Source organism: Oculina patagonica, unplaced genomic scaffold (assembly GCF_052425735.1).
Source record: "Oculina patagonica isolate OP01 unplaced genomic scaffold, crgOcupat unplaced95, whole genome shotgun sequence".
Lineage (NCBI taxonomy): Eukaryota > Metazoa > Cnidaria > Anthozoa > Scleractinia > Oculinidae > Oculina > Oculina patagonica.
In genome coordinates, this window is record NW_027558855.1 from 1 (window position 1) to 14875 (window position 14875).

General features: G+C 38.8%; 1 protein-coding gene and 1 pseudogene across 2 annotated transcripts; one reads left to right on the plus strand and one right to left on the minus strand.

Annotated features, from left to right (window-relative positions):
- Window positions 1-1336: 1336 nt before the first annotated feature.
- Window positions 1337-9116, minus strand: LOC144641442 (N-alpha-acetyltransferase 60-like). The gene is made up of 5 exons (XM_078500455.1): window positions 8820-9116; window positions 6044-6173; window positions 4635-4731; window positions 4093-4327; window positions 1337-3326 (listed from the first exon to the last, which is right to left on the minus strand). The coding sequence occupies exons 1-5, from the start codon at window positions 8921-8923 to the stop codon at window positions 3182-3184; spliced, it is 711 nt and encodes a 236-aa protein (XP_078356581.1). The 5' UTR covers window positions 8924-9116; the 3' UTR covers window positions 1337-3181.
- Window positions 9117-9380: 264 nt separating this feature from the next.
- LOC144641441 (putative polyglutamine synthesis accessory protein MT0602 pseudogene) lies at window positions 9381-10945 on the plus strand (annotated as a pseudogene). The gene is made up of 2 exons (XR_013568553.1): window positions 9381-9513; window positions 9738-10945. The product of XR_013568553.1 is annotated as a putative polyglutamine synthesis accessory protein MT0602 pseudogene (transcript).
- Window positions 10946-14875: the final 3930 nt, after the last annotated feature.

Consider the following 14875-nt stretch of genomic DNA (forward strand, 5'->3'; position numbering starts at 1 on the left):
GGGCTGCCTTGTTGGGTTACTAGAACCTGTATGTACATCGGCATAAATGGTATTACTGTACAACTCTCTCATTCGCGACATGTGCACGGTTCGCTAATAACATCCTCATGTGCAACTTTCTGACCTCCGGTTAAATTGTACCGTGTTATTAATTTCACCCGCCTATGGCCTATCATATCATCTCTAATAATAACAGCTAACACTATTTGTCTGCGCTTACTCTCATTGGACTGTTTAACCTCACATCGGAAACTGTTACTAAGCTCAAGATTCTTTGTGTTCACTTACTGCGCCTTTCAGTGAAACACAAACTCTGCTCAATCGACGGTTACGTTTGTCGCTGCTGTCAATCATCATAGGGGACCTTTCTGTGGGTTGTGATTGGAAGATTTCTACACATTTTGTCTGCTTTTCAAGGCTCGTTGATTATTGTACTAAAGGGCTAAAGTAATAGTTAGGTTTTGAACATCATAGTTTGCGTGAAATGGAAAGGCGCAGGAGGCCTTTTGAATTTAGTGCTTTTCAAGCGCGTCGACCACGGCAAGACACATAGGAAGTTTAGTTACAGTAAACTCGCTGAAAAGCGGCAGAGATGAGACCAACATCAGGTGTCCGTCTGGCAGAGGTGTCCGTTATAGTATGAACCAGAAAACCGTGAACACTTTACTTTATCTTGCATATGTAAATTTCTGCAGAAAACCATCGAATGATAACTCAAACTGCAAGAAATATAAACAAATGGACAGAGATGGAGCCAGCAGGTTATTTTTCGTAAATAATTTGTCAACTATTTCCTCTACTTTCTTTTTTAAAGTATAATGAAAGTGTTCACGGTTTTTGTGTTCTCACTGTAAGAGAGAGTTGAGAACAGATAAAGTACTATATCTAAGTGCTTGGTAAAACTGATTTCTTTCTGACTTATCCCAAAGAAAGGAAATAAAGAAAGTTCTCTGTAGAAAAAAGAAAAGTAACGATCCTGTCAAAAAAAAAAAAAAAAAAAAAAAAACACAAGCTGACACGTTGTACATTACTTTATTCAAGAAGAGAAAAAGAAAACTACTTGTGTTAACATAATTAACCAGTTAAAAAAACTCTCAAACGGCGAGTTTGGGAGTACAGTAAAAACCCGCAAGTAAGAACCTATTATTTTTCAGGTTAGCCTAAACAGGTTCTTACATAAAGGGTTATTAACACAAATTTAGGCTAATTAGGTTCTTAATCGTCTTTTATTTGTATTTTTTAGACCTTTTTTATTTCACGAGAGCGTTTTAACGAGCTACGGCTCCTGAGCTCTTCGTGGTTAAATAAACTATGTCTATGTCTATGTCTGTCTAAAGAAAAAATTCAATATTGTTATAGAGATTTTAGTGGTATTCAGCCTATCCCTTGTATAAAATTTGCATACCACATAAGTGCTTATGTAAAAATGAAGCACTAATCATTTAGAATATGACATGATATACATGCACAGTAATGCTTTGTCCAAACTTATTTCCCATTTTTAATCAATTTTAGAACATAAAAACCTGTTTCCAAATTTGAGGCTAAAGAGGTTCTTATAAAAATGTATCTAATTTGCAAATGTTAGGTTCTTAATTACTCGCAGGTTTTTACTGTATTTGAAACCAGAAGTGTACACAAGCTATTTTGCTTTGCCAAAGTCATTCTGGAGTTTGTAGAATTATGTAAACACATCGATTTCTTATTCACAAGTAATTCAGTATATTGGTGTACATAATCTTGAGAAAATGAGAAACCAACAAAAAAACTTTTCAAAAACTCATTTACATTAAATGTGTATTATTTTTAATTACAAGGACGGAGACAAAAAAAAAGGACAATGGACACTTTGCATAAATGGTACCCAAATTTGAATAACAAACTTTGTACATACAGTTTACTATCACTTACAGCAAACAAAAATGGGTTGTCAAATTGTTTTAAAAAATTAAATATCTTTTAAATGAACTTGATTGCAAGCTTTAGCACATAAAAACAATTTAATATATATTTTTATTTATCAAGCACTGCTGTTTCATTTTGTGAGGAAAAAATAATTTAAATAAACACTGTCACCAGCTCTACTCCGAAACTCAAAAGCCTAAAGAAATATGGAAACTACGAATAGTAGTCCAGTTTTGCTAAAAATTACTATGCCAGTGTACTGAAGCTATATAGAAGTGATATTATTGTGATGCCATCAGGAACTATAGATCTCAACTTGAAAAAGTCAGGCTGATTTTTTCAAGTTTTTTCCTTGTGGACTAGAAAAACACCTAAAAATTATTATGGCTCCCTTCTTCCTTCAACAATTTACTTTATATCTTCATCTTGATGTACTAGGAGTATTTCATGTATGAGAAGACCACTTTGCCAATTTTGGTTCTTTTTACCCAAAAGCAGTAAAATCGCCGTGACAGTGTCTCTTTAAGACGAAAGTCCACTTCCACATGTCAGATAAGATGGTTTTTTAAAAAGCTCAAGGAATAACATGCCATACAATTTGCCAGTTCGCATTCACTATAAATCATCACCCTGTGTCACGAGTTGTAGCACATGCAATTTCTTGAACAATTTATATTATAAAAGAAATAATAAAATTGCTCCTAACGCATTTTTGAGTAAATACCTAGTTTGTTAAATATTAATATAAGTACTTTTGAATTTTTAAGAATGCCAGAAGGGGAAGAAGCACTCGGCTGTACCTTAAGCTTCTCTATGCATTTCTCTTGTATTCTTAAAATTCCTGCCTACTTATAGAACAGCCTAGAGGGTAAAAATGTGTATTGTAACACTAACTTACAACAATCTTGACAATGAAAACAATTGATTGATAAAGCTCAGAGAAGTGGATAAAGTATTGAAAGTTTTAGGAAATCATCTCATTGTCTTAAATATCTGCAAAAATTGACATTACAAAAAATTCTTATGAGGTGACGCTTGGTGTAATAAGTATGCTTGGTAGCAAAAAAATCTTGATTTGTTGTACCCAGAGCATACTATATACATGGCAGTGACAGTGTGTTTACTAGAGAAATGGTCAGTCCATGACAATTCTTTGCAGCACCAGTAAGTTCCTTATATCAGAATTTACACTGTACATCAAATCATTAATACCGGTAATACTCTGTTGATTATTTTACTTGTTTCTAGTAACACCACAAAGTGCCACACTAGGACGTCACAGGGTGCGAACGCATGAGTCTCTTATGGACTGAATAGGAGCAACCCACAGTAGCCAGTTATAGCAGCAACTCATCAAATATAACGGCAACTTGCAGAGTCGCAGCTGGGACAGTTTTCCTCCAATAAATGTTAAGGCATCAGTAGTGCATGTTAAGGGAAAAGCTTGCTGTGAGGCATTGAAATTCAGATAAAAACGCATGGTTAAAAAAAAAATATTCCTGTCTTTTCTACCTGACCTAAAAGGGGAAGCGTGGTGTTCTAGAGCTGGGTTTTAACCCTGGCTGGTACTTTTTGTGCAGTTGTTTTCTAAGGAGAGACACTTACACTCACAGTTGTTCTCCCTATAGAAAATTAAATAATTAAAGGTTAAGTCGGCATTTGGGCTGGTGGTCCATCGGGATAGATGCTGGTCCTTCCTTATCCTGGTTTTTGAAGCATAGTGTGACTACGAATATTTCTACTCCCCTCCCTTGATGGGATGCAAGTCCATTGCAGGGCTACACCAGCATTAAGTTTGCAAGTACCCATTTAAACACCTGGGTAGAGAAAGACACCATGAGAGTTACATAATAATGTATGTGTATTGACCCAGGAACAGAACACACTGATGCTGGTCAGGCCTCAAACCCAGTCAGCAGACTGCTTGATCTGGAGACCAGCGTGCTAGCCATAAGGCCACCGTGCCTCCACCCAGAAAAATAAAATGCTGGGTGTAACCTGTGATTAAGAAGCATACTATTAAGGGGGGTAGAATAAAACTAGAAATACTCCATTAGAGTTGCTTTTTGCTACAAAACTAGTGGAGCAACTGGCATGGGTCTACTCAATCATAAATATCTTAACACTATAAACACTAAAAAAACAAACCCCACAAAAAAAAAGATCCCCACAAATTTCAAAGGATATGCAAGTGTCCAGGGGGGTTCGCCTCCATTGATATAAAGTACGTAAGAGAATCCATCCTTGTGCATTCCATCAATAGAATAGTACAAAGGCAGGTACTGAAACTGTCTGAAATGTTTCTTTTCATAAAACTTCATTGCAGCTGAGTTTGTAGTTAAAACATGAAGATAGACAGCTTTGCAGTTTTGTCTCTCGGGTGTGGTGAGGTGCGAGAGCAAACTATCTAATAGAAGGGACCCTGAAATACAAGGAAAGAACTTCCTGTACAATCATGCAGATAATGCTCTGTTTATAACTCAATGCAATTGTTATCTTTACAACTAAATGGGGACACTACAGCTTCATGTGTTTTCACACTGCTAGGGCAAGGTAAGAGTGAAGATGGCACTCAATCTCACTCAAATTTTCACTTGACTTGTTCCAGTTCCTTTTGGGATTATTGCCATGTTTTGCCTATTATAAACTCATGTTAAAAATATAGACTGTTTTGGAGTCTATTAAAAGAAAATCTGTTTATTATTCTGTAATAAATGATGATTGGTTACCTATTCCATGTCTTCTAAAAACTTTGACCACACCAATGCTAAGAATATAAGCCACTTGGGTGTCGTCACTAAAAGTGAATGAAAGGATGCCAGCATCCTAAAAAGAGAAGTAGACAATTCATGCTTTAGATCATACAGCTGATTTTACGTTCTCAGTTCATAGATTAAAAAGAGCCAAGTGGCTAACACTCTCATTGTTTACTGCACTTAACAAAGGCATTTCCTGCACTAAACTACATATGTAAGGAGTAATGTTACCAAATAGCACTTAACCAGCATAGACTGAGGTAAAGCCTCAAACCAAGTGGCCCATACTTGCCAGAGCTTATCCTGGTTTCTGTAGCATTAAGCAGCTAGGGATATTTCTACTCCCCCCTGGATGGGATGCTAGTGCATCGCAGGGTTACCCCCAGCAGTAAATTGCCCAACAACACAACACAATGATCTCAGCCAGGGCTCGAACCTGGACCGTTTGATACAGAGTCCATTGTGCTAACCATTAGGCCACCGCACCTCCCTTAGAGCAGTTTTCAATTGAGTGTCGCAAAACCAAAACCAAAGTAATTACTTCGGCCAATCATAAAGGACACAGACAATCCAGTGAACCAATCAAAACTCGAAGCAAATACGCGTAGCTGGCACAAAGCCCGGGAAAAGGTGCGCAAGCGAGTTACGATTGGTTTCGGTTTTAGTTCTGATTGGCTGAAAAAGTGGCGCGAAATTATAAGCCAATCACTAAGCGTAGTAATGCAAAACCAAAGCAAACGCAATTTACTTTTGACACTCAAGTGAAAACCGCTCTAACCAGCATGACCCAGAAATTAGGGAGCAAGTAGACTGCAAGACTTTCAACTTGCATCTACTTGAAACTCCATTTGCAGAATGGCCAGGACTTGTATGCACTTGTGATGACTTGCATTAATCATCACTTTGGCTAAGATCAAATTTACACAAATGTTGATGCAAACTTTTCACATTCAGGTGAACCAAAGTAAGTCAACACATGTTGAATGCATAATATTATCTGTTACATATTGACCATGCAGGGCTAAGCCTATAGTCTTGAAACAGTTGCCTTTTTTACAACTTGTCCACAGTTCTGTGAGCATGTTTGGCCACCCAATGCAACAACAACAACAACAACACACTTTATTTGCATTCCCAATCATTCCCAATTACAAATGGTATTGCAAAAGTATAGGAAAATAATGATAATAATAATAATACGAATTACATCTAAAGATATGTAAGGGCAAGTAATAGGATCAACTAATTGACAATTGTTGCGAGTGTCGATTCATTTCTTAGTGCAAAAGCTTCATGAATGAAGTAACCTAATTTTTTACAGAGAAAGGCATCTATATTATTAAAGAGAAATACACAAGTTTTGATACCCTGTACTACTTTACCTCTTTGTTGCATAAAGACTTTGTCTTTACTTCTGCCACAAGGAGACCAATAATACTATGGTTCAAGGTGGCTGCTAGCGAAAAGAACCGGGAACTTGATGTTATCTCCTCATACCAAATATCTGGGTACCTGTGCAGATAGGAGGAAAAAAATCCATATTGTAATTTAAAGATTCCTTTAAAAGCCTGGGTGAGGCAGGGTGTTTTGATTTAGCAGACACTCAGCTTGGTCTCTTTGATGTTCATATTAAATTTTAAGATACCTGCTCCTAGATAACCAACCAAACTTTGCCAGTTGGTTGTTTACCTTAAGGGAAGTTAAATTTGAAATAATAAAGGGGGTTACCGTATTCGTTTAGGAGCAGGAAGACCTTGTATTTACCATATAATTCCTTATATTTCCCCGGGGGGGGGGGGGGGGGTACTCAAAAAAGTTTTGTACGGGGAGGGTCCGCCCTGAGCTCTTACCCCTTACCCTTTTATATATCATTTTGCCAGAAATTGTACCCTTTTCATATACTTTTAATGAAAAAAGGTACCCCTTTCATATACCTGAAAGTCATGGTATAGACTTAAAACATGACGTTTTCTTGTCATTTTCAAGTAGCACATAATAAATTGAAATAATACAGCCATAAATTGCATCTGTTCGAAATATTTTAATTAAAGGCCTTTTCAAAAACCTAAATGACAGATTTCTATACCCTTTCGTATACCTAAACTTGTGAAATCCCTACCCTTTTATATACCTGAAGCCTGAAAAAGGTAACCCTTTCGGGCGGAGCCTCCCCGTATAGGCCATTATAGGGAGTACCCACCCGGGATATTTCCTTTGCGAATACTGGCAGAGTACACGTTTTCGGTGATAATGTATTATTCTGCCATAAAAATTGATCTGTATTTATTTATACTAGAAAGAATTTGATCACTACTTTCGAACTAAGAGAAAAAATGATAGGTCACCTAACTCGTTAACTAGAAAATGACGATTTCTCTCTAGCGCGAGCCAAGCCGCATAGAAAAAGGCCCTAATTATGCATAAAATTCTGTGCAGTAAGGATGCGCAATGCAATACTAGGGAATCACCTTAAAATGTTCAACTGTATTTCTTTGGTTTATTAGAGCAATTAACTACTTGGAATGATGGGAGAATCCCAAATCAAAACCTACAATTTGCTTGTGATTGTTTTGTAAGACAATCACATGCAACAATGTAATTGTCCCATGCAACATGCTGATGACAGTACTGAGGGTGACAACACTCTTCAACATGAATAGCCTCATGTAAATCAAAACTGACAATTTGCTTGCGATTGTTGTGTAGGACAGGAATAAACAATAATTGTGTACAATTGGTGTCATACACAATAATCGCAAGCAAAATAATTTGTAAGTTTTGATTGTAGTCTCAAAGAATGTTCTATGATAAAAGTTGTAAACGATTTTTGCATGATGTGGGCAGCATACACTACAAAGTCATATGTCATAGAGCTGTACTGTCTAAATCAGCACCTTCTAAACCCCCTTGACTGACTGTGTGCTTTCACCCTGCGTGCAGAGCCTCTTTTAACTTCCCTATGGTTGAGATTTGGGAAGTAGAAAGAGGCTCTGCGTGAATCGTGTCATTTCTTTGAAGTCACCGCAGCCCCAAAGTTTGGGCTGGTCAGTCCGGATTAAACCGGTTTTTGCTGCGTGGGCATTAATTTTTGGAGAAACTAATGGCCAAGACGGAGCCCACAGTACGCTCTCGAAAGCACTAGAGCTGACGATTGCTCTCGCCATCTGCTACCGTTTTTGCGCGCGTGCAGCTTGTGGATCATTTAAGATCTTGTTTTTTCGCAAACCAAGAAGAAATTTCACGGTTTAAATAGCACATCTCTACCATAAAGTCACTTATACGACCTCAGCGGTGCTTGACGTGTTTTTACTGAGGGAACTCAGACGCTTTTCGAAGAAAAAGAACTTGTAAAACAAACACTTCGTTCACAATGTCGTGTACGATCCGACACGCCATTCCGCGCGCGCATGCTAAGATTAAGTGGTCCTCGCGCAAGCTAAACGCGCAAGCATCGCGTAAACCTCACGCATGCTCAACAAAGATTTTACACGATTCTTGCCGAGCCCCTTCTTCTCAAGTATATCAGTGGAAAAAGAAGGGGCTCTGCTCGCAGGGTGGTGTGCTTTGCACTTGACATTTTTACATGCTTAATTCTCATATGCCATAGCAACACTTCAGTGCACTACGTGTATAATGTTGAAAAAACTTTCCTGAACATCCATAATACAACTTCACAGTTCAAAGGTTTACTTTAAAGAATAATTTCGTTCATTATTATGCAAACGAGTGAAGCTAACGCAATCAACATAGTTTTTTGTGAAGTCTTTACTTAACTAGCAACTTTGTCAACGGCGCACTTGGTGAATTGAAACAAATTATATGTATATTAATCTAAGAAGACGCCTGATTAAAATGACGCCTTTTTCTTTGAACTGAAAAAGGTATGAGAATTAAACCCAGATGAGCTTCCCCTCGTTCAAAGAATTGAGTTGAATATGCTTTTTGCTATTCATAAACGTCGCCCGTCAAAACACAAACCCGTCAAGTTCATTCGTGTTTTCCATAAACTAGAAACATTTATTCGCGACTGAACTAAATCCTAGAAGCCTTTTTGACATTCTTCCACCTAATTTTATTGTAATCAATAAGCTTGATACTACTTTTCGCTATTTCCAGCTAAAACTCCCGTTCTGCATGCAGAATAAAATTTATACTCACTCGATTGGAAACCATTCGCGACACAAGCGTTTGACTTCCTCGACATCGGCCGGGCATAAAAACCGCACCTGGACATCGTTTAAGAGCCCCAGCTTGATTGTCATTCAACTTTTTCTCGAGAAAATGAGCCCAGCTAGCTTAAAATATCACAGCATTTGACTGCAAATCAGGCCAGAAACTAGCAGAAAAATTTGCTGTCATTCGTGAGCGCTTCCGCCATCTTGAGCCGATTACAAACTGGGGAAGACTGGAACGGCTCAAATAAGAACTCGGATGTCCTCGATATTTTGTCGGTACTGTTCGTGAGGAAATCGGACAAAGTCGGATAACAGAAAAATAACCTGGTTTTATATTATCGATGTGTGTTTCAGAATTTAGATCTAACACCTCGCCTCATTGAGATAAAGAAAGCTTGCCTGCACAATTACATCAATTGTTTATTGTTATTCAAAGAAAAAACGCAGTTACGATGTTTTGTTTACATTTCAAACTGGAGCTAAGATCACGAAAGTTTCCAAAATTAGAAGTTAGATGTTTTTAAAAACGTGCCTCAGATCCAATGCTTGCGGATTCCGAATATTGTTTACCTTTGTGGGGTCTTGTTGGATGGGAACCTCGAAATCCAAGCTTCAGTTGTCTAATTCTGAAGTTTTGAAAGAAGCAAGGCGATCTTTATAGTTCTCAAAGGTGTACGGTAAGAAAACAATGCTTTTATCAGTTAATTTGCTTCAATTAATATTTTTCCAGCTGCGTATTATACTTTGTTACGTGTTATTCCATCAGGATCCATCAGTTGGTTGATAAGGTTTTTCCAATAATCGCACACGTGTTTCAACACAGATTGAAATTGAAATGATTGCTTTTATATTGAATTTATTTACTGAAACTAAATTATGTAATTTAATTTTCAAATTGCAGACAATGACTGCTCCAATTTCTTTGTTCATGGTGGGAGATGTCATGTTAGGGCGAGGCATCGACATGATCCTAGAGCACTCCTGCGACCCTATACTCTTTGAGAGCAATGGGCTTGATGCAAGGGACTATGTGTCTTTAGCAACGACACAAACAGGTCCGCTTCCTGACAAAAGTGAACGGCCAGTGGATTACGTCTGGGGTGATGCAATACAAATACTTCAAGAAAAGAAGCCAGATCTAAGAATCATCAACTTGGAAACTTCAGTGACAACTTGTGATAAACCATGGCCAATGAAGGGGATACATTATCGAATGCATCCGCAGAATGTAAACGTCATCCAATCGGCTGGTGTCGATTGTTGTGTCCTGGCAAACAATCATGTGGCTGACTGGGGGTTTCCTGGTCTTTTGGAAACTCTGGATACCCTTGAAAGTGCTGGTATCAAGTTTGCAGGAGCAGGACGTAATTCTTCGGAAGCAAAATCACCAGCTGTTTTTCCAATGGCTAAGGGGGAAACCAGGGTATTGGTCTTTGCTGCTGGCCACTCCTCAAGCGGAGTTCCTGATTCTTGGCGGGCAAGGAAAAACAGAGAAGGAGTTAACATCCTTGAGTTTTATGAACCAAGCAGGGCAGTAAGCAAGCTAAAAGAGCAAATTGAAAAGTACAAAAGAGATGGCGACATTATTGTCTTGTCAGCTCACTGGGGAGGAAACTGGGGCTGGAACATTGACTCTTCCTTCATAAAGTTTGCACACAAAGCAATTGATGAGGCAGGGGTTCACGTCATTTATGGACATTCATCGCATCATGTGAAAGGCATTGAGGTGCACAATGGTAGACTTATTATTTACGGTTGTGGTGACTTTTTAAATGACTATGAAGGAATCACTGGTTACGAAAGTTTCCGTGATGATCTTTCTTTGATGTACTTTGCCGACATAAATCTAGAAACAGGCTTCTTGGCTGGTCTAAGAATGGTGCCGACTCAGATCAAGCACATGCGAGTAAACAAAGCCAAAGAGGAGGGTATAAAGTGGCTTGTAAAGACTATGTCAAGAGAGTGCAAGAAATTCAACTGCGACGTGAAAAGAGTAAATGATGAAATCTATTTGGTCTTTTAAATTTTGGCTTATTAACCCAGAAAGTAGCCTGTCCTCTCAGGTCGCCTGATTCCGAGAAGGGATGTCTGAAAAAATCTGCCTCTAATGCCATCCAGTGATGACTCACTTAACCTGAAAACCAGGTAGTGATTTTAATTGGTTGATTCTCAGAAGCAGGCAGCCAGTGAGGGACGTCTGAAATTCAGGCTACCCAAAAAGCGGTTGCGGAATTAATTATACAGTGAAATCCTTAGTTCTCAAAGGTAATGAAAATTATTGGTATCATAATCAATAATCAGACAGTTCCAATTGAGAAATAAAGGATAAAGTTGAAGTGCTCGAATCAAGGAAGCTAAGGTTAATGACTTTTGGTTTGAGTTATTGGGAAGCTCGAGAAAATGAGTGTTACAGAAATTGGGATTCACTGTATGTAAAACTTGCTTTGGAAATATCCTGTTTTGGTCTAGAACCTCGCAAGGTGTCTAAGTTAATTTATTTGCCCCCTAGCAGTACAGCCCCACCCACGCAAGGTATAGTTCTTGTTATTGACAATAGCATTGCATACCGTAGAATTCCGGTTATAAGCCCCCCGCTTATAAGCCCCCCCGCTTATAAGCCCCCCGGTTATAGGCCCATCATCCTGGAAACAAAAAAATACATCCGGTTATAAGCCCCCTCGGATATAAGCCCCCCTCTACCAGATGACAGTACTGAACAGGGCTAAATGTTGCTTTATTATGCGTTTTTTACTTTAAAACGTATTGTCATCAACACTCCCATGGCTCGTTTTAAAACGTTTTTTTCATTCCGCTTATAAGCCCTCCTGGATATAAGCCCACCCAAAACCCCTTACGAAGTTGTATAAGCCCAGGGCTTATAACCGGAATTCTACGGTATTTATTGCTAGACTTTTATCAGGCTATTTTTGAGCTTTTGTATTTAAAGTGCTTTTCTATAGAATAAATATATAGTTTATTACTGCATTTATATAGCAGCAACAGGTGGTTGCTGAAGCCATTTTGCAATAGTAGTGTGGCAGCTTTCGAAAGCTTGTAATTCTACTGGTCCTCTAGTGTAGCAGTTACCGGCAATTGTTTTGGGGGTTAGGGGCATTGTTCCTGTTGTTTGTTCTATTGTTCTCTCGAAGGGTGGCGAGCCATTCATGTGAGACCTTGCAAGAGCTGCAACCTGACCTTTTGTAAGCAAGATGTTGTTTTGAGATCAAAATATCAGAGAAACTGCAATGCTATCATTTATTTATTATTTTGCTTTCATTTATTGCAAAAGGCAAACTTTGCACAAGTGGACAACACTGCCGGCTTGTCACCCTATAGCAAGTTGTTGGCCAAGCTAACAACTGGGGGAGCGGGGGGGCAGGCGGGGCGGAGAACTTGTAAAAGACTAGCATGCATCCAGAAGACCCTGGCAGTGTAAATTCTAACAAGTTGCATGGCCCAAAAAGTAGCAACAGCAAACTATGACAGCATTCTTTCAACAGTTTTCTTTCAATTTCTGTCAGCCAGCAAAAAGTAACAATGAAACAGCCACACGGGGCATTTTAAATTTCAGACAAGTGACACAGGAGACCCCCCCCCCTCCCCTTTCAGAGGGCTCATAAAGAAAGAGTAGCACTAGGCTCCAAAAAACATTAGGCATGACAAAAATATTATATTGTTTTTGTTTCACCCTTTGTCTGCCTTAGTATTGCCATTTGGTAAATCATCTGGTTTCAAATATTTATAAGGGGTTACACGTTGTTCATGCTAAAGAAATGCAGAGAACAGATAAAGTCTGGGCTTGAATAAGCTGAAATAAACAACGACAATGCAAACATAACTTTGGTGTCAGAATTGCCTCACTTTGTTGCCATTCAGATTGTATAAATGGCTTTCTTCCCTTTAGCTTTAATCTCATGCTGAAGCTTTCTTTCCTAGGCTTTTTTTGTATGTTCCTAGGACTGGGCATTTTTTAAAAATAAATGGACCAGTAAGAGAATAATGGATAAGTAATTATAATTTTTAAGCTAGGGATGCTATAAGAAATGGTTTTTGTGGCTAGGGGCCGGCTGCTCGGAAAAAAGTGAAGACTCTGCCCCAAGACTAAACCCTTCCCCTTTCATATAGTCTTCATGTACCATTCCGACAGAAAAGGCACCCCTTCATATATCTTTCGTAGGAAAATATTGCATACCTATCGGAAGGGATACTGAATCTCTTTTCTTTTTATTCTCATGAATAACCCCAATTTCATTTAATATTTTAAAAAATATATTAAATGAATGACCATTTGGTGGGTCTGTTTGAGATATTTTGAACAGTATCTCTGACTACCCTTTTGTATAATTCAACTTGTGAAATCCCTACTCTATACAGTCAACTCTCGCCTTGCGGACACCCCGCTATTACGGACGCTCGATATTACGGACAAAATTCAGATCCCCGGCGAAAGTTATAGAGGTTTGACTGGAAATGACTCCCGCTATTACGGACTCTCGCTATTACGGAATTACGGACACTTTCGTGGTACCAAAAGAACAATTTTATTGTTTTGACTCTCGATAAAGCGGACACCATGAACTTCTCACATAACGTTATCACGGAAAATTGCAGTGTGTTGAATACTATTTGTCGAAACACATTTCAGAAGTCTTCTGCAATAATTATTTTTGCATCAATTGCTTCAGTAGCTGTACACCAGACTTTGCTTTTTCACTTCAGCTTGCGCCCTTTTCTTCCAGATGACTCCTTTGGAGAGATCAAACCCTCAAACCCTCGACCATTGTCATTCTCCATACCTAACGACTACTGAGTTGTTTCACGACTGTTGATAAGCTCGTCATAACCCATACTATTGAACCTATGTTAATGCCATTTTTTTCCTCACACCCCGCTATTACGGACTCTCGCTATTACAGACACTAAACGAAGTCCCGAGGGTGTCCGCTATAACGAGAGTTGACTGTATGCCTACAGCCTGGAAATGGTTACCCGGCTTTCAGGTGGAGCCTCCCCATCTGAGTCCATGTTTGCCTTAGGGCCCCTGATGTGGCCAGACACAATGTTCCCTCCTCCGTCAAATATTTTACTATTACATGTCATGGATGCTAACAGCCAGAATTATTGAACGTTTCTGAAAAATTACCGAAAAGTTTTTTTTTTCATCTGGCACTCTTGTTACCATGTCTTCCGGCCAACCCTGTCCCCAAAATAGAAACTGGTAACTAATGTCTTTACCGCGCTAGAGGTCTGGGCTGGAATCAAATTTGCAAATGGCGGCAGTTTTCAGTTAAATTTGTACGTGCTACATTTTGTTAGGGTTTTGACCTGACACTAGAGATGCTGTAGTGCTTATCTACCTTCTACAGTTTCCTTGGTTAATACTATGAATCTCCGTACAAATGTAAGAAGAGCACTCACCGCGATTACTGCATTGAGCGGTACTAAATATCTAAATGGCGCACATCTCCGTCGAGACATCATCGTCTTTGCAAGAACTAGTTCAACAGAAAGAAAATGAATGGAGGGAAGCACAAGAACTACAGAATAAAGCACTGCAAAGTGCACTTAAGGAGAAAGAACGACAGCTTAACAATGAAAAATTACGATTTAGGAAGTTGAAAGAGGATTTTGAGTACAACTTGAAACTGTTAGAAGAGAGAGACCAGGAACTTCAGAGATACGATGCACTGTTTTCACAAGCTAGAAACATCAATAGTTTGAGAGATGGTGAAGTCAGTGACCTTAAAATCCAGCTGGATGACCTCAAACTCAAGCTGTTGCACGAGGAGAAGGCCAAAGAAGAGTTACAGAGGCACTACCAACAGGTCTTAAATTTATTTCATCCCAGGTCTAGATTCTTGTTGCATATTTATGCCATTCTTACTTGTTGCCAGCCATTCATCTTGTTGTGTTGACTTGGGAATTGTAATAGGACTGAGTGGAGTCCAGTTTTGTCTGTAATCATACAAGTGATTAACAAGTTTTGTCTGTAATCATACAAGTGATTAACAAGTGTATACTGTCAAGCTACAAACATGA